The sequence below is a fragment of the Nomascus leucogenys genome, chromosome 13, assembly GCF_006542625.1.
Source record: "Nomascus leucogenys isolate Asia chromosome 13, Asia_NLE_v1, whole genome shotgun sequence".
Classification (NCBI taxonomy): Eukaryota; Metazoa; Chordata; class Mammalia; order Primates; family Hylobatidae; genus Nomascus; species Nomascus leucogenys.
Window position 1 is genome coordinate 35945982 of NC_044393.1, and position 19527 is coordinate 35965508.

General features: G+C 46.4%; 1 protein-coding gene across 3 annotated transcripts in view; it reads right to left on the reverse strand.

Moving 5' to 3' along the window:
• C13H20orf194 (chromosome 13 C20orf194 homolog) overlaps positions 1-19527 on the reverse strand; it is a 166876-nt gene that overhangs the window by 16001 nt on the left and 131348 nt on the right. For all 3 annotated transcript variants that reach the window (XM_030825350.1, XM_030825349.1, XM_030825351.1), the window contains exons 28-30: positions 18620-18745; positions 15896-15933; positions 5331-5466 (exon numbers count right to left, since the gene is read on the reverse strand). In XM_030825350.1, coding sequence (XP_030681210.1) covers positions 5331-5466; positions 15896-15933; positions 18620-18745 — 300 coding nt within the window. The remainder of the gene's footprint in view (positions 1-5330; positions 5467-15895; positions 15934-18619; positions 18746-19527) is intronic.

A 19527-nucleotide genomic window follows, 5' to 3' on the forward strand; every position in this document is an offset into this window, starting at 1 on the left:
GAGTTTTGCTCTTGTTGCCCAAGCTGGAGTGAAATGGCGTGATCTTGTCTCACTGCAAACTCCGCCTCCTGAGTTCAAGCGATTCTCCTGCCTCAGCCTCCCAAGTAGCTGGGACTACAGGCACCCACCACCACGCCCAGCTAATTTTTGTATTTTTTAAATAGAGACGGGGTTTTGCCATGTTGGCCAGGCTGGTCTTGAACTCCTGACCCCAGGTGATCCACCTGCCTCGGCCTCCTAAGGCGTTGGGATTACAAGTGTGAGTCACTGCACCCAGCCTAAATTTACAATCTTTATTCTCCTTTAATCTGGAACAGTTCCTCTATCTTTTGGTTTGTTTGATTCTCATGGTGTTGATATTTAAGAGTACATGTCAGAGCTTTTGTGTCCCACACTTGGATTTGTCTGTTTCTAATTCTCATAATTAGATTCAGGTTATGCATATTTTGAGATTAATGCCTAGGTGGTGTTGGCCGGGCGCAGTGGCTCACACTTGTAATCCCAGCACTTTGGGAGGCCGAGGCGGGCGGATCACGAGGTCAGGAGATCGAGACCACGGTGAAACCCCGTCTCTACTAAAAAAAAAAATACAAAAAATTAGCCGGGCGTGGTGGCGGGCGCCTGTAGTCCCAGCTACTCGGCGAGGCTGAGGCAGGAGAATGGTGTGAACCTGGGAGGCGGAGCTTGCAGTGAGCCGAGATCGCGCCACTGCACTCCAGCCTGGGTGACAGAGCAAGACTCCGTCTCATAAAAAAAAAAAAAAAAAAAAAAAAAAATACCTAGGTGGTGTTGCATCCTTCCCACTGCATCACATCAAGGAGGTACAGGGTATCAGTTTGTCCCATTACTGGTCTCACTGAGTTTAATCGTTTGTTCAACATAGGTATACCAGACCTTTCCATTGTAAGGTATTTTTCCCTCTTTGTAAGGAGTCAGTAGTCTATGGAGTGGTACTTTACACAGTACAGGATTAGTAATATTTTTTTTTCTTCGACAGTCTTTCACCTAGTGCTTTTAGCATTCATTGATCATTCCCTAAATCAAATACTGTATTAGACTGAAGGTTACAAAATGATTATTTTCTAGGTCTTTTTTTTTTTTTTCTTTTTTTTTTTGAGATGGTTGAGATGGAGTCTTGCTCTGACCCCCAGGCTGGAGTGCAGTGGCGCGGTCTCGGCCAACTGCAAGCTCCGCCTCCCGGGTTTATGCCGTTCTCCTGCCTCAGCCTCCTGAGTAGCTGGGACTATGGGCACCCGCCACCATGCCCGGCTAATTTTTTGTATTTTTAGTAGAGATGGGGTTTCATCGTGTTAGCCAGGATGGTCTCGATCTCCTGACCTTGTGATCTGCCCGCCTCGGCCTCCCAAAGTGCTGGGATTACTGGCCTGAGCCACCACGCTCGGCCGATTATTTTCTAGTTCTATCAAACCTTATTTACTTGGTATTCTTCTATAAAGGGCTTTGCTATCCTGCCCCCTTCCACTTTTTTTTTTTTTTTTTGAGATGGAGTTTCGCTCTTGTTGCCTAGGCTAGAGTGCAATGGCGCAATCTCGGCTCACTGCAAGCTCTGCCTCCCGGGTTCAAGCCATTCTCCTGCCTCAGCCTCCTAACTGGAATTACAGGCATGCGCTACCATGCCCGGCTAATTTTGTATTTTTAATAGAGATTGGGTTTCACCATATTGGTCAGGCTGGTTTCGAACTGCCGACCTCAGGTGATCTGCCCGCCTCAGCCTCCCAAAGTGCTGGGATTACAGGTGTGAGCCACCGTGCCTGGCCCCACCTTCGTTTTTGAGGATCACTATGGACACACATTTTATTCCATGTGTTATAATCCATAGTTCCAGTATTATGGTTCTTTCTTATCCCCAAATTATCCCAAATTAGACTAGCAGGAACTTCTTAAGCTACTTCCCATATCCTCTTGACACATCTCCACTAATCTTTGAGTACTTCCTTCCTTTATTGGCATAAAATGGAACAGGCTCACCTTGTACTTTCCTTGACCTAGGCATGCAGTCAGCTAATTCTCCAAGGAGTCCTGATACCTTGTAGTGGGGACTGGTACTTAGAAACCAAGATACAGAGATAAGGGTATTTGTTGCAACTGTGGTATTACTATTCTGGTCCCTTTCAAAGGAAAGTGGTAGGAAATATGCATTTTTAAAAATAATGAATTTATATTGAATCTCCAATTCAAATCAACATTTGATCTTTGGGAGGCCGAGGTGGGTGGATCACTTGAGGCCAGGAGTTCAACACCAGCCTGGCAAACATGGTGAAACCCTGTCACTACTAAAAATAGAAAAATTAGCCAAGTATGGTGGTGTGCACTTGTAATCCCAGCTACTAGGGAGGCTGGGGCAAGAGAATCACTTGAATCCAGGAGGTGGAGGTTGCAGTGAGCTGAGATTGTGCCACTCTAGCCTGGGTGACAGAGCAAGACTCTGTCTAAATAAAATAAAATAAATATTTGAAGGGTTTTCATTTTCCCCATTTCATATTCATAATCTCCTCTCTTCAATCAGTGATGTTGTTTAGAACCAGGGTTCCAGCAGACGATTATGTTCAAAAGTTACTTGAATTAAATACTTTTCTTGGTGTGGTTGTTATTACTTTGATATACAGATAGATTTGCCTTTTTTTCTTTTTTTCTTTTTATTTTTTGAGACGGAGTCTCGCTCTGTGGCCCAGGCTGGAGTGCAGTGGCGCAATCTCGGCTCACTGCAAGCTCCGCCTCCCGGGTTCAAGCAATTCTCCTGCCTCAGCCTCTCCCAGTAGCTGGGACTACAGGCGCCCACCACCACGCCCGGCTAATTTTTTTGTATTTTTAGTAGAGACGGGGTTTCACTGTGGTCTCGATCTCCTGACCTCGTGATCCGCCCGCCTCGGCCTCCCAAAGTGCTGGGATTACAAGCGTGAGCCACCGTGCCCGGCCTCTTTTTTTCTTTTTTTAATTTTGAGATGGAGTTTCATTCTTGTTGCCCAGGCTAGAGTGCAATGGCATGATCTTCGCTCACTGCAGCCTCCGCCTCCCAGGTTCAATCAATTCTCCTGCCTCAGCCTCCTGAGTAGCTGGGATTACAGGTGCCTGGCACCACACCTGGCCAATTTTTTGTATTTTTAGTAGAGGCGGGGTTTCGCCACGTTGGCCAGGCTGGGCTGGTCTTGAACTCCTGACCTCAGGTGATACGCCCGCCTCGGCCTCCCAAAGTGTTGGGATTACAGGCGTGAATCACTGTGCCCGCCCCCCCACCCACTTTTTTTTGTGAGATGGAGTTTGCTTTGTCGCCCACCTGGAGTGCAATGGTGTGATCTTGGCTCACTGCAACCTCTGCCTCCTGGGTTTCAGCAATACTCTTGCCTCAGTCTCCTGAGTAGCTGGGATTATAGGCATGCACCACCACGCCCAACTAATTTTTGTATTTTTAGTAGAGACAGGGTTTCACCATGTTGGTAAGGCTGGTCTCGAACTCCTGACTTCGTGATCTGCCTGCCTCGGCTTCCCAAAGTGCTGGGATTACAGGCGTGAGCCACTGCACCCGGCCTAGATTCACTTTTTTTGGTTTGTATTTAATTTAGTTTTTTCCCTCCTTTATTTAATTTTTGAATACATAAAATATCTACATAGTTCAAAAGTCAAAACTACATAAAAAGGTATATAACCTTTATCTGAATTGAGCAAACAAAACGGCTACATAACTAGGTGTTTTCTCCTTGTATATGTGTGTACATATACAAAATCACTAATTCTCTAGTTTGTAATTTGAACCCAAGTCCATGAAGTAAAGAGATAATAACTCTATGTTACTTTTTTTTTTTTTGAGACAGAGTCTCACTCTGTCGCCCAGGCTGGCTGGAGTGCAGTGGTGCCATCTTGGCTCACTGCAAGCTCCGCCTCCTGGGTTCACGCCATTCTCCTGCCTCAGCCTCCCAAGTAGCTGGGACTACAGGCGCCTGCCACTACGCCTGGCTAATTTCTGTATTTTTTAAAATAGAGATGGGGTTCCACTGTGTTAACAAGGATGGTCTTGATCTCCTGACCTCGTGATCTGCCTGCCTTGGCCTCCCAAAGTGCTGGGATTACAGGCATGAGCCACTGCACCTGGCCACTTTTTTTTTTTTTTTTAAATAGACAAAGTCTCACTACTTCAGTCAGGCTGGAGTGCAATGGTGTGATCACGGCTCAGTGTAACCCTGAACTCCTGGGCTCAGGCAATCCTCCTGCCCAGCCTCCTGAGTAGCTGAGACTACAGACATGCACAACCATGCTGGCTGTTTTTTTAAAAAACGGTTTTGGTAGAGACAGAGTGTCACTATTTTACCCAGGCTGGTCTTGAACTCCTGCAAGGAGTTTTGGGCTCCCTAAATGCTGGGATTACAGGTTGAGCCACCACATCTGACCCTTCTCTACGTCCTCCATGCCATTTCTTTCACACTTTAATACAAGGATGTTAAGAGAATCTTAGCTACCATCCTTCAATGGATGAGACTGTGAATGTAGCAAAACAAAATGCCTCAAAACGGTACACGATGGGGTCTTCTTGGTGATTTTTACAGAGCATCAAAAGCACTTCAGCCAGGTGTGGTGGCTCATGCCTGTAATCCCAGCACTTTGGGAGGCCGAGGCGGGCGGATCACGAAGTCAGGAGATTGAGACCATCCTGGCTAACATGGTGAAACCCCGTCTCTACTAAAAATACAAAAAACAAAAATTAGCCAGGCGTGGTGGCAGGCGCCTGTAGTCCCAGCTACTTGGGAGGCTGAGGCAGGAGAATGAGGTGAACCTGGGAGGTGGAGCTTGCAGTGAGCCGAGATCACGCCACTGCACTCCAGCCTAGGTGACAGAGTGAGACTCTGTCTCAAAAAAAAAAAAAAAAAAAAAGCACTTCAGAAACTGTTGTTTTTTTTTTCCAATATATTTTTTCTTTTTTGAGATGGAGTATCACTACATTGTCCAGGCTGGTCTCAAACTCCTGACTTGAGATCCTCCCACCTCAGCCACCCAAAATGCTGAGATTACAGGCATGAGCCACTGCGCCCAGCCTGCTTTTTTTTTTTTTAAAGAGACAGTCTTGCTCTGTCTCTCAGGCTGTGGAATGCACTGACACAATCATAGCTCACTGCAGCCTCCAATTCCTGGATTTAAGTGATCCTCCTTCTCAGTCTCCCGAGTAGCTGGGACTACAGGTGAGTGCCACCGCACCTGGCTCAAAAACTGACTCCTCCAAATGTTTAGGTCTTAGATACAGTAGAAAGACTCTGTGGGCCACAGACAGAGTGCTGTATCTGAGAAAGCAACTGGTCTTGCAGAGTGAATCTATAGATTACCTGGTGACAATCCCATTTTCTGCAAGAATGAAGGCTGCAGCAGGATTGGCAGCCCTGATGAGGCTCTGCAGCTGAACAAGGAGAGGGTGCCGCTGCTCCGTGGTGTGACTGGTGAATACCACGTTACTCACCAGGCCTGGGAATAAAACCAAGGAGAGTTTAGCCTTCACAGTCCTGGTTAGGGGTGAGGGCTCACACAAAGGTGGGCCCTTGCTCCATCCCCTAATCATGCCTTCCAGTAGTCTCCTGATGGAGACAACCCTTACACCCCAACATCAACATACACAGCTATCATTCTCTTCCCACTTCCCGGCACTGCCACCTCTTGGAATGAATAGCTTCAAGTCTGTAGCTGCCTTACTTCCTAACCCCTAACTTCCTCTATCTTTTTTTTTTTTTTTTTTTTTTTAAGATAGTGTCTCACTCTGTCGCCCAGGCTGGAGTGCAGTGGTGAGATCTCAGCTTACTGCATCCTCCGCCTCCAGGGTTCAAGCAATTCTCCTGCCTCAGCCTCCTGAGTAGCTGGAATTACAGGCACCCGCCACCATGTCTGGCTAATTTTTGTATTTTTAGTAGACACGGGGTTTCACCATGTTGGTCAGGCTGGTCTTGAACTCCTGACCTCAGGTGATCAGCCCACCTCAGCCTCCCAAAGTGCTGGGATTACAGACATAAGCCATCGCGCCCGGCCTCCTCTATTATTTTAATTCTAGTATCTGGCTGATACTTGGAGTTCTTAGTCAAAGGGCCTTTCCACACCTCCTGTATTTAGCATCATCAGGAACTGGTGCCATTTACCTTCACCAGTTCAGAACAATACAATTATCAAAAACTCACCATATATCAGGGGTTATTCATTATATCCTCAAAGAGTGCACCGCCAAGATACTGTGCACAGGGAGTCACATGATTCCAAGATAAATGCTAACAGATTTTAGTAACGTGGTAAGAAAGGGTGGCCCATGTAAGAAGAGGTTGCAGGGTAGGCCATGATCACTCCCAATCTTTTCGTGAAAATACAGAAATAAAATTCACAGGACCACAGAGAATTTGGAAATCAGGAAACTTACCACACTTCACCAACCCAAGATAATTATAATATCCCTTCCATATTCATTCCTATTTTAACACAGTTATAATCATAGCGTATATATAAGATTATTTATTTTGCATTTTTGTTATTCAATAATTTTTATTTACTTCTTTTTTCTTTTTTTTTTTTTTTTTTTTGAGATGGAGTTTCGCTCTTGTTGCCCAGGTTGGAATGCAATGTTGCAATCTCAGCTCACCACAATCTCCACCTCCCATGTTCAAGCAATTCTCCTGCCTCAGCCTCCTAAGTAGCTGGGATTACTGGTGCGTGCCACCATGCCCCGCTTATTTTGTATTTTTAGTAGAGACGGGGTTTAGTTTCTCCATGTTGGTCAGGCTGGTCTTGAACTCCCGACCTTGTGATCTGCCTGCCTCGGCCTCCCAAAGTGCTGGGATTACAGGTGTGAGCCACCGCACCCAGCCGTACTTCTTAATATTGTAGAAAATTTCAAACACATACACAACTAGAAAAATGGTAGAATGAACTCCCATCACCTGGTTTCAGGAACTACCAACACTCAGCTAATTGTATTTCATCTACACTCCACCCAGCTCATCCCCAGCCCCCCTGCAGTATGATTCTGAAGTCAATCCCAGATATCCAATTATTTCAAACAAAAATACTTCAACGTGTATTTCCATAATACAATGACTCTAAAAATATTAACAATGAACTCCTTAATATAAAAAAATCCAGTCTGTGTTCAAATTTCTCTGTCTTATAAATGTTTTCTTAGTTAATAATTTTTGAATCAGGAACCAAGGGAAGTCTACATATTATATATATTTATATATTCAGTGACTCACTGAAGTATTGACCTCCTGAGCTCAAGCAATCCTCCTGCCTCAGCCTCCTGTGCAGCTGGGACCACAGGTGTGCGTGCCACCATGCTTGGCTAATTTTTTTATTTTTTTTAGACACGGGGTCTCATTTTGTTGCCCAGGCTGGTCTCAGACTCCTGGGCTCAAGTGATCCTCACGCCTTGGCCTCCTCTAAAGTGCTGGGATTACAGGCATGAGCCACCGCACCCAGCTTCATTAGGATTTTCAGTTCCTCTAGTGGTCACTTTTGTATCTTTAAAGAGTATACTTAACCCTTTATAACTTGACTTAATAGCTTTAAACTTTATCAATCTCCCATTCTGAAAGATGTAAAGAGTATCTCTCCTCTGCTAATTTTTTGTAAAATATAATTTCATAGATAGGTTTTCAACATTTATATTCCATTTTGTAATAGAATTCTCACAGGTGTTATAATTCTATACTTAAAAAGATTCAATGCTCATCACCAACCCATTTACTAATAGAGAGTAGTTTTATTATTTATTATAATAGTTATTTTTTGAGATGGAGTTTCATTCTTGTTGCCCTGGCTGGAGTGCAACGGTGTGATCTCGGTTCACCGCAACCTCCGCCTCCTGGGTTCAAGTGATTCCCCTGCCTCAGACTCCCGGCCTCCCGAGTAGCTGGGATTACAGGCATGCACCATCATGCCGGGCTAATTTTGTATTTTTTAGTAGAGATGGAGTTTCTCCATGTTGGTCAGGCTGGTCTCGAACTCCTGACCTCAGGTGATCCACCCACCTCAGCCTCCCAAAGTGCTGGGATTACAGGCGTGAGCCACCGCGCCCGGTGAGAGTAGTTTTATAAACGAATAGTTAAGTGAGTATCTCTAAATTATGGAGATTTCTGCTTTCTTAAGTGACCTTGTAATTGCAGAATCCTAAGTAATGAATATTCAGTAATGAAGACTCTACACTGATACTATTTACTTCAGTCAAGTGTTAAGTTAAAAAAATTAGCTGTATTCAGTTGTTGAGGGCAAAACTCAGAACATATAGAAAGTGTGTTAGGCTGTTTTGGGGTTGCTGTAAAGAAATACCTGAGGCTGACTAATTTATAAAGAAAAGAGGCTTAATTGGCTAAAGGTTCTGCAGGCTTTCCAGGAAGCGTGGCGCTGGCATCGGCTTCTGGGGAGGCCTCAGGAAGCTTAAGATCATGGTAGAAGGCCTGGGAGCCAGCACATCACAGTGGTGAGGGCAGGAGCAAGAAGGGGCGGGGGAGGTGTCACACTCCTTTAAACAACCAGGTCTTCTGTGAACTCAGAGTAAGAACTCACTCACTATCACAAGGGCAGCACCAAGCCATTCATAAGGGATCTGCCCCCATGACCCAAACACCTCCCACTAGGCCCCACTTTGAACACTGGGGATTATGTTTCAACATGAGATTTGGAGGGGACAAACATCTAATTTATATCAGAAGGGTTCACAAAGAAAATAAAATAATTCCTTTCCTCTCCAGACACCTAAATTCCCTTCCCTGGAGGCAACTGCAGTTATCGGATTCTTACTTCTTCTTCCAGAAGATCTGCTAAGTATATACAAAAGTGTTGAGTATAATTTTTTCCACAAGTAGTGACACATTACACTGTTCTGCACCTTTTCCCCCCACCCACTTATTCCCTTTACTTTTTAATTTTGGTAAAGCTTACATCTTCCTTCAAATCTTTCTTAACATCTTATCATCCTAGTCCTCCCCTCATGCCACCCTGCTCTCTCCCCTTCTCTGAACTAAAAAAAAAAGAAAAAAAGTTCTTTTGAGTAACACAGGTGGCACTTAAAACACAGGACTTATATTCTTTTTTTTTTTTTTTTGGAGACAGAGTCTCACTGGGTCGCCCAGGCTGGAGTGCAGTGGTGTGACCTTGGCTCGTTGCAACCTCCACCTCCTGGGTTCAAGCGATTCTCCTGCCTCAGCCTCCTGAGTAGCTGGAATTACAGGCGCACGCCACTGCACCCGTCTAATTTTTGTATTTTTAGTAGAGATGGGGTTTCACCATGTTGGCCAGGCTGGTCTTAAACTCCTGATCTCAGGTGATCCACCTGCCTTGGCCTCCCAAAGTGCTGGGATTGCAGGTGTGAGCCACTGCGCCTGGCCTGGACTTAGATTATTTATCTTCTTCCTCTATGGGAAAAGCTAGCATAATGTAAAGACTAAGGCATTTAGAGCCAGGCGAACCTGAGTTTGAATTTTCGGTTCCGCTAATTACTAATGGGTGATACCAGACAAATTGCTCTACTTTCTCTCTGAAACCAAATATCTTCCTCTGTAAGATGGGAACCGTAACACATCACTCTAGGTTATCAATAAAACCTAGGCTTATCATAGGGCCTACAGAGAGTAAGAATCCATGAAATACAATCTATCATCTCCACCACTACCACCATCAGCACTGTCAACTGAGCATCAGCCTGAGAATTAGACTTCTCCCTGTACATAGAGGGGCCTGTCAGACAGCAGCTGTGGCACTAGGTCTTGACCATATCACTACTGGGAAACTCATACAATTTCCACAAGCCAAGGCTGCTACACTCATGGTTCAGATGGGGGGCAAGGAATAGTCTGAAGGCAGATTCCAGGACCCCTGACCCCCTGCCTCTAGTCTCTTCCTTCCTCTTACCAATAACACCTGTGAAAAAAGTGTCCCCAAACTCTTAAGACTGAATCTAACCCCACAAATCCATCTGGATGCATTCCATTCAAGATCATGGAACAGGGCTTAGGAGCGTGCATGCCAATGGTCGCCTGTGACAATGAGGAAAGGGCCCACACAAAGGCTAAGCTATGTGCCTGGGGCCAAAGACCTTCCGGAGTTAGGGCTTGCCTGCTAAGCACAGAAGCTGCTTCCTAAGTGCTTACGGACCATTTCGGATCCATTCCTTGGTTCTGAGACATGAGACCTACTCTTCTGAGGTATCTGTAAGTAAAAATTTTCGGTCAGGCGTGGTGGCTCACGCCTGTAATCCCAGCACTTTGGGAGGCTGAGGTGGGCGGATCATGAGGTCAGGAGATCGAGACTATCCTGGCTAACACGGTGAAACCCCGTCTCCACTAAAAATACAAAAAAATTAGCCGGGTGTGGTGGCGGGCGCCTGTAGTTCCAGCTACTTAGGAGGCTGAGGCAGGAGAATGGCGTGAACCTGGGAGGTGGAACTTGCAGTGAGCCGAGATTGCACCACTGCACTCTAGCCTGGACAACAGAGAGAGACTCCATCTCAAAAAAAAAAAAAAAAAAATTTTTTTTCCTCTTCCCTCCTCCTCCTGGGGCTCACCAAGCCCCAGTTCTCCTCTCAGAGGCAACCACTGATAACTAGTGTTTGGGTATACTTCCTCAGATGGTCTAGGCATGCAAGTACAAATATGTAGGAATATACAGAATCACATTTTCTTTTTTTTTGAGACAGAGTCTTGCTCTAGTACCCAAGGCTGGAGTGCAGTGGCACGATCTTGGTTCACTGCAACCTCTGCTTCTGGGGCTCAAGTGATCCTCCCACTTTAGCCTCCCAAGTAGCTGGGACTACAGGTGCTACCACACCCAGCTAAATTTTGTATTCTTTGTAGAGACAGGGTTTCGCCATGTTGTCCAGGCTGGTTTTGAACGCCTGAGCTCAAGTGATTCACCTGCCTTGGTCTCCCAAAGTGCTGGGAATACAGGCATGAGCCACTGTGCCCAGCTCACTTTTCTTAAGCATTCCAAACCTCTATCCTCAGCCAGGCACAGTGGCTCATGCCTGTAATCTCAGCACTTCGGGAGGCCAAGGCAGGTGGATCACCTGAGGTCAGGAGTTCGAGACCAGCCTGGCCAACATAGTAAAACCCCATCTCTACTAAAAATACAAAAAATTAGCTGGGCGTGGTAGCGGGTGCCCATAATTCCCAGCTACTCGGGAAGCTGAGGCAGGAGAATCGCTTAAACCAGGGAGGCAGAGGTTGTGGTGAGCCAAGATCATGCCATGGCACTCCAGCCTGGGCAACAAGGGTGAAACTCTCTCTCAAAACAAAAACAAAAAAACAAGAACAAATATCCTCCGGCTGGGCGTGGTAGCTTATGCCTGTAATCCTAGCACTTTGGGAGGCCGAGGTGGGTGGATCACAAGGTCAGGAGTTCAAGACCAGCCTGACCAACACGGTGAAATCCTCTCTCTACTAAAAATACAAAAATTAGCCAGGTGTGGAGGTGTGCACCTGTAATCCCAGCTACTCAGGAGGCTGAGGCAGGAGAATCACTCAAACCCGGGAGGCAAAGGTTGCAGTGAGCTGAGATTGCACCACTGCACTCCAGCCTGGGTGACAGAGCAATATTCTGTCTCAACAACAACAATAACCACCACCACCACCACCTCTATCCTCAAGGTCTTTGTGGATGACCTAGTTGTGGTAACAGCACATAACTAAACCAATTCAAATGAAGAATTCATCAACATCTTGTTTATTCTATTTTGAAAGGGTTCCTCACATACCCTTTCTGTTAAGAAGCTTTAACATTAAGATGAAACTCCTAAAACAGCGTCAGAAAAACCTCTAACCAAGGTGACACTGGTGATTTACATGAGGGGCAAGCAATAGTTTGAAGGCAGATTCCAGGACCCCTGGCCCCCTGCCTCTAGTCTTTGGTACCTGTGTTTGCATGGCTATTTGGAAAGGTCACTCTGCAGTGCACTCTGGAGGCTGCAGATGAGGCAGCAAAGCCAGCCTGGAAAGCTTGATGCCAGAATCCCATGCCCTGGCGCAGCCACGGAAAGTAGGGCCTCTGGAAACCGAGTAAGGCAAAGTCAGGAGGCCAAGTCCAAAATGTGGCACAGTGGGGAGGCAAGCAGGATCTTAGAAGGCTCAGCATATTCTAGAGATGGCAGACATGGGAGCCATATCACACAAAGGGCCTGCCAGATTCCCAGGGTGGAAGGCAAGAAGAGCTCTGGCGGGTCTGGCAGTGAAGAGCCAGCAAAGGTTGAGGGAAGATCTATAAATACCCTAGGACTCTGTTTGGTATCTTCTTGGGCAAAAGAAACAAAAGTGTCAGACTAGTGCAAATGTGGCCATATGAGCCGTGGTGCACCAGGGTCACAAGCACAGGCCTGGCCTGCCCAAGAAAAGGCTGGGATCTGGGTCTCTGACAGACACAACTTGTACAAAGTCCTGTCTGCTGCACATGTACCATATGGACAAACCTTGTGGGGCTGGGATTCTAGGTCAGGAACTGGGCACAGAAAAGGGGCTTTGCTTTATAGGGAAACAAGCAAGAGGATTATCCCCAGCATTCCTTAGGCCAGCTATGTAAACTGCCACCTGCCAAGAGGAAATGCCATCTGTGAGGCAGGTACAGCAGTTATCTAGAGCACAGGGTGAACAGGCCACAGTGAGCGGTTCCACCTTGTTTGGGCCAGCAGCTTCCTTCTGTTCTGTATCAAGAGTGGACAGCCAGATTTGGCCAAGGTCTCACCAGTCTGGGCTGTGAGCGAGCAGGCAGCCTGGCCTATCCTATTCCCAAGAGCAGAGAAACATCCCTATTGTCTGGCTGACCATCCCAGTCTGGGCTAAAGCATTCCAGAAGCCCAGCAGAAAACAAAGGTGACTTCTTCTATCTACAGATGCTTTTAAAAGCAGGCCATGACAGTAAAGTATCTCCACTTTGCTCTCACACCAGCATTATAATGAGTCTTACTTGCTGTTTAAGCACTGAGATTATTTCTTAGTCCTTTGATTTCTATAATACACATTGTCTTGGGGCTGCAACATAGTCCTTTTCTAACTGGAAAATAATCTCTTATGAATTGGGTAGTCTGACTCATGAACAGGAGCAAAGGGAGGAAATATGCTCCCTTAGGACATGAAGTATTTGTCTACTGCTGGCAGATCCCACCTCCAAGCCAGCTACCAAATCTCCTAGGAGAAAAGAAATACTTGCCTTTTCTCTCCTCCCTCCCCAGATAGCCCATGCTGGTCAGGCCAGTCCGCAGGGTCCCATGGGCCCAGAAGCAAGGCACTGTCACTCCATGAGCCCCTTGGAGGAGTTCCAAAAACAGCATATGTGGCCTGAAGGTGATCAGCCCACATCTGATCACACCCCTAGCTCTACACAAGCACAGAGTTTAACATACATTGTCTTTGCACAATGAGTTGGAAGGCAGTATAAATGAAACATGCCTACCAAGTGCCAGAGAGAACACAGTCTGTTTTGGCCTCAAAGGGTTCAGACTAAAAGGGGCTTTCCTCTTGTGAGACAAGCCCAGGGCTGCCCCTAATTCAATGATGATGATGAAAACAGAACACTTCCCCAAGGCTCTCTGCCAGGGAAGCCCCACCATCTGTGCCTGTTCCTCATGCAAAAAAGAAGAGGGACACTGAGGGAGAATGCCAAGGAGCTGAGGTGCACTAGGCTGCCAATCATCACATGGTGGACAAGGGGCTCTGAAAGGAAAAGAAGGCTCCAGCATTTACAAGAATAAGGTAGGGCCTAAGGCTGGACAGGTCAGCAAGTCCTAGGCACACCTGATGGTCATTACTGCCCCCTAGGCAAACACTTCCTCAACTTCACCTGCTTCCAACTAAAGCTCTTCTCAAGGAGGACACTGCTTCTCTGAGTCAATCTTCACTTCCAGTCTGGGCTCTGGACCCTACCCCTTCCTTCTCAGAGGTCCCCTCTATCAAACCTAGTATCTCCTTGCAGCCCACAGGCTTTCTCATCAGCAAATAAGGAGGAGCTGATCATTCAGAAATGACAATTCTTGGAAGTATTCTCTAGCCATCTTCCTTTTTACAGCCCCAAGCACTCTAGAATATCATCCACACCTGCTGGCTTCCAGTATCTCACTTGGCCACTGGTCCACTTGGAGCTGGCTTCAGCCCTCACCTCTCCACTCAGATCCTCCTACTCAGGTCATCAGGGTCCTTCTCACTTGCAGAGCCAGTGGGTTTTTCTCTGTTCTTCCCTCAAGGTCTCTGCAGCATTAGACATCGTGGATCTCTTTTTCTCCTTCCTCAATGTCTCAGGCAATGCTCTTCCCTGCTGCTTCTCTTTCGGTGTCCTGGAACCTCCGCCCTCACCCCATCTGTAGCCTTCTGATCTTTTCAGCTGTACACCTGGATACTGGCTGACTACAGTCCATGCCATTAACTTTGACCATGACTTCCAAATATGTATCTTAGGATGAGACAGCCCTCCTTGGTTATCTCCCAGACCTATGTTTTCTCCTGTGCTTTCTATTTCAAGGACAGGTACCACCAACCTTCCTATCTCCTAAACTAGAAACCTAGGAGTCATCCTAGATACTTTTTCCAGTCTGCGCTCTGGACCGTACCCCTTCCTTCTCAGGGGTCCCCTCTATCAAACCCCCTAGCATGCCCCACATCTAGTCTGTCACCAGATCCTACTGACCCAACCTCCACAAAATCTCCTTAATCTACCTGGGGTGGATACTGTGGATGAACCTAGCCAATCTCCATTTCATCCTGTTTCTGAGGTGCAGTGCCTAGAAAGTAACAGGGACCTCTGAAAGCTGGACCTGAGACTACCTGGTAACAGCAGCCCAACATACACATTCCTCCCTCCAGGGACCAGCCTCCTGCCCTGGGCAGCATGAGCTCAGCTGTTTCCCAAGACAACAACTCTGGTATGCTCTGTTGTCTCCGCTCCCTGTGGACTGGCAATACAATCAGCGGGATGAAACTGTGCTGGGGACACTGAGTTGTTTTCTTCTGTCTGATTTCTGCTTGCTGGACTAGCTCAGGAAGCCCAGACCCCAGGCATGTCTCCTGATAACAATGAGCATTTCATCACCACTGCAGGGAATTCAGAATTTATTCTGGACCTCCAAACATCACAGATAATATGACGAGAAAGTGCTGCTTCCAGGGTTGCCAGGTAGTAGGGCATTGCAAGGTTGAATGCAACCTGCAGGATGGGTGAATTTTTCTCAATGTTATCAAGGAAATGCGGAAAATTCCAGGGTGCATAGGGGTGGGAGGTATTAAGAAAGACAGGTCCTGCTGGGCCAAACTCGACACTCTTGGGGCAGAAGTGAATCAAGATCTTGCTGATCCAGAGGCTAGGAATACCTACTCAGTCCACTAATATTAGCTGGAATGCCAGGGTGGACTTAAGCCCAGCTCAAGCAGAGGTATTACTGTGGCAATTTGTTGCCATAAGAGACAAGCTCAGGCCAGGCGCAGTGGCTCATGCCTGTAATCCTAGCACTTTGGGAGGCCGAGATGGGCGGACTGCGAGGTCAGGAGTTCAAGACCAGCCTGGCCAACATGGTGAAACCCTGTCTCTACTAAAAATACAAAAATTAGCCAGGCGTGGTGGTGCATGCTTGTAATCCCAGCTACTTGGGAGCCTGAGGCAGAAGAATCAGTTGAACCTGGGAGGCAGAGGTTGCAGTGAGCCGAGACCATGCTATTGCACTCCAATCTGGGCAACAGAGTGAGACTCAGTCTCAAAAAAAAGAGACAAGCTCTTGGAAGAAATGTGCCTATCAAATATGGTAAAAGTAAAGATGTCAAAGTTTTTTCTGACCAATTTTGTTTGCTTTAGATTTCAGAATAGTAGGTAAGAGCACGAAGAAAAGTCTATTGCTGAATTCTGCTGAACTTGCAAGGCATGCAAGCTGAAAATAAAGCATATTACTTACCTTGTGAACACTGGTCAAGACATTTAGGAAAGAGAAATCTAGGGGAAAAAAAAGGGGAAATATTTAAAAACCATTCATCTCAGAGCTGTCACTGATTATTTCCCATACAAATAGGAGTACCACTGACAAGCAAACTGACTCACATGATGAGGCAAGTGGCAGCAGCACTGAGCACTAAGGATAGCCATGGGACTTCGCAGCTTTCCGTCAAAGCTCCCCACACCAGGAGCCCCACAGAAGTCCCTACATGGCCAATTCTAAGTGGAATGCTGAAGAGGGGATACTGGGGATAGGACCAGCTCTTTGGTCTATGGGAGATGGAGAAAGAGCTGGTCTTTTTTGAAAGACATATATTTTTGAGTAAAGTGGATATTTCAAGGGAAAGTAAGAATTACACTCATCTAGCTCCACCAGGGGCCTTTAATACCAAAGTTGCCATGCTTCTCTTTATGTACATGCTATAACCTCAATTCTCCTTTGATCTCATTCTTAACTCAAAAGGTGAATGAAAAGCAGGAAACTGACCAACTGAATTACAAGTGAAGCAGGAGGTGGGGGTGACTGATACAAAGTGTGAGTTACTTAACAACTGTAGCACTGCAGTAGGCTCCAGAGAAAAACTCATATTCTCACAGGACTTCAGAACTCCTAAACTATCATAAGGCCCGCCTCAAGGAAGAAAGTTAACACTAATGGGGATAGCTGCCTTTTATGGAGTTCCTCCTGTGGGCAAGGCACTGTGTAGACAGTTCACGAACATGATCTTGCTCTGTCGTCCTGTCCGTTTTGTGCCTCAGGTATCAAACAGCGTTTAGGACGGCTAAACTTGCCCAGTTAGGACTAAGCTTGCCCAGTGTCTCACAGGCAGCTGGGAGGCAGCAGGGCTAAGGCAGGGACCCAGGTCTGTTTGGCACCACAGAGGTCCTGTGTTTTCTTCCTTGGCAATTGGGATGCTGGCTGAAGCCACTCTTCTGAATGGCTGCTGGTCCAGCTGGCAGGTATTAATGATGTTCGCAACACTGGGGGAGTTTCTCTCCTGGAATTTCCTTGGTGGCAGCAAATCTTCATCCTTTTATTTGATTTCTGACAACAGCCAGTCACATACCATTTGAAACCAAACTTGGTAGACGAGCTGGGTGAATACCAGGTTGGGCTGTGGATCCTGTTCCCTTACCTGACTCCCTCATAGTTTCTGAAGAATTCCAAGGAGGAAAACCCATGTGCTAAAAGCAGGGTCAAAGGGGCTGGAACAAGGGAAGATACAGCCACACCAGAGTCTCCCAAGAATAGAACTCACTGACTTCACTGTGCTCACTGTCCACAGAAGGCTGCCGCACAGTAAGCATTCTTTTACTTACTTTAATTTTTAAAGTTTTATTTAAAAAAATTTAAACAGCCTGTAATCCCAGCACTTTTGGAGGCTGAGGTGGGCGGATCACCTGACGTTGGGAGTTCGAGACCAGCCTGACCAACATGGAGAAGCCTCCATCTCTACTAAAAATACAAAAAAATTAGCCGGGCATGGTGGTGCATGCCTGTAATCCCAGCTACTCGGGAGGCTGAGGCAAGAAAATCGCTTGAACCTGGGAGGCAGAGGTTGCAGTGAGCTGAGATCATGCCACTGCACTCCAACCTGGGCAACAAGAGCGAAACTCCGTCTCAAAGAAAAAAAAAAATTTAAACAATGTAGCAACTGTTCAGTTGGTGAAGGAAGTCAACTCCTTTTTTTGAGATAGCGTCTCACTGTTGCCCAGGTTGGAGTGCAGTAGCATGAACACAGCTCACTGCAGTCTCAACCTCTTGGGCTCAAGCAATCCTCCAGCCTCAGCCTGGGACTACAGGTGCTCACTACCACACCTGGTTAATTTATTTTTTGGCAGAGACGGGGTCTCACTATGTTACCCAGGCTGCTCTTGAACTCCTGGGCTCAAGCATCCTCCAATCTTCCATCTTCCAAGTGTGCTGAGATTATAGGCATGAGCCACTGTGCCCTGCCTGATTTTGTTACTTAAATTCTTACATTCCATACTCATGTTCACCCAATTTTAGCCTTATTTCTATATTTAAATAGATTATATAATCAACTTCAGTCCTTTTATGCCTTATTAAAAAAATTTTTTTATTGAGACAGAGTCTTGCTTGCTCTATCACCCAGGCTGGGGTGCAGTGGCACGATCGCAGCTCACTGCAACCTCCACCTCCCGGGTTCAAGTGATTTTCGTACCTCAGCCTCCTGAGTAGCTGGGATTACAGGTGTGCACCACCACTCCTGGTTAATTTTCGTATTTTTAGTAGAAATGGGATTTTGTCATGTTGGCCAGGCTGGTCTCGAACTCCTGTCCTCAAGTGATCTGCCTGCCTTGGCCTCCCAAAGTGCTGGGATTACAGGCATGAGCCACCGCATCTGGCCTTAAATTATTTTTTAACAATATTTAGTACACACATGTTGGCGTACCCATTTATTTAGCAGGTATTTCGTAAGTCCTTACTATGTACTAACTATTAAACAAATAGTTCTCCCTCACAAAAGCTAAGTTTGTCTTCCATAACTCCTCTCTCTTCTTTGGCTACAAGTCCAAAGGGGTCTATTGAGGACCTAGCACTAATAAAAGAACAGCATTTACTACATACAAGGTGACTAATGCATTCCAAAAGATCTGTCTTCTTCTGGTGGGCAGAAACAAATCACTTTCAGTACACTTACACACCATATCCTGTATCTACCTGTGCTCCATGTAGCAGCTCATGGGCTCCACACATGCTGTGATGGCACCAATGGTGAAGGAGGCCTTGACATTTGAGTCTGGGTGGGTCTGCAGGGCCTGGACAACATCAATAACATCTGTGTAGCTGGGGAAGGTAAAAAAGGAATGATTAGTTCACTGACTGGCATTGCAAAGTGGAGGAAGAGGGGAATCCCGAATGGCTGATTGAACAAGGATGGAAAGAAAACCAAAAGGAAGAGCCTGCAATCCGGTCCCTTGGTGTCACTCCACTTCATGACATGCAGCCCCTGGAATCTACAGTGTTTCTACATTCCCAAGTTCCATTAGTCCTCATAACTGTGCAAGAGTGAGTGGAAGAACCACCCTGCTCTGGAGGTAAAAGGAAGCCTGCAGGCGATCCTGGAGCTCTGAGGGTGGGACCCAGTGTCCTTAGGCCTGTTTTTTAATCAAGTTAGGAGCTCCTGCCACTTGCTTATTTTCTTTAGTAGCTCCTTTCTCTCCTTCCCACTTCTCAGAACACACAGGCAAGAGAGTGCGTCCGGACCCATCCAGGTCAGCAGACTCATCCACGTCAAATACAGCTCACATTGGTATCTCCTGCCTGGAACTCTCTCCAAACTCCAAACTCCTTGTCCTTTTCAGCGGATGGACTCTACTCTTTCAGATGCTAGGCTCAAATATTTTTTTTTTGGTCTCCTTTGACTCCATTTTTTTCTGTCTTCAAAATATAACTAGAAGAGATCACTGCTTACACCCCCAAGCTCCCACTGGGTCCAAACTGTTACAATCTCTTGCTTAGATCACCCCAACAGCCTCCCAGCTGTCGCTGCTTCTGTCCTTACCTCTCTCTGATCTGTTTTCAACACAGATGCCAGAGAGATATGCTAAACCCGGAGTCAGATCATA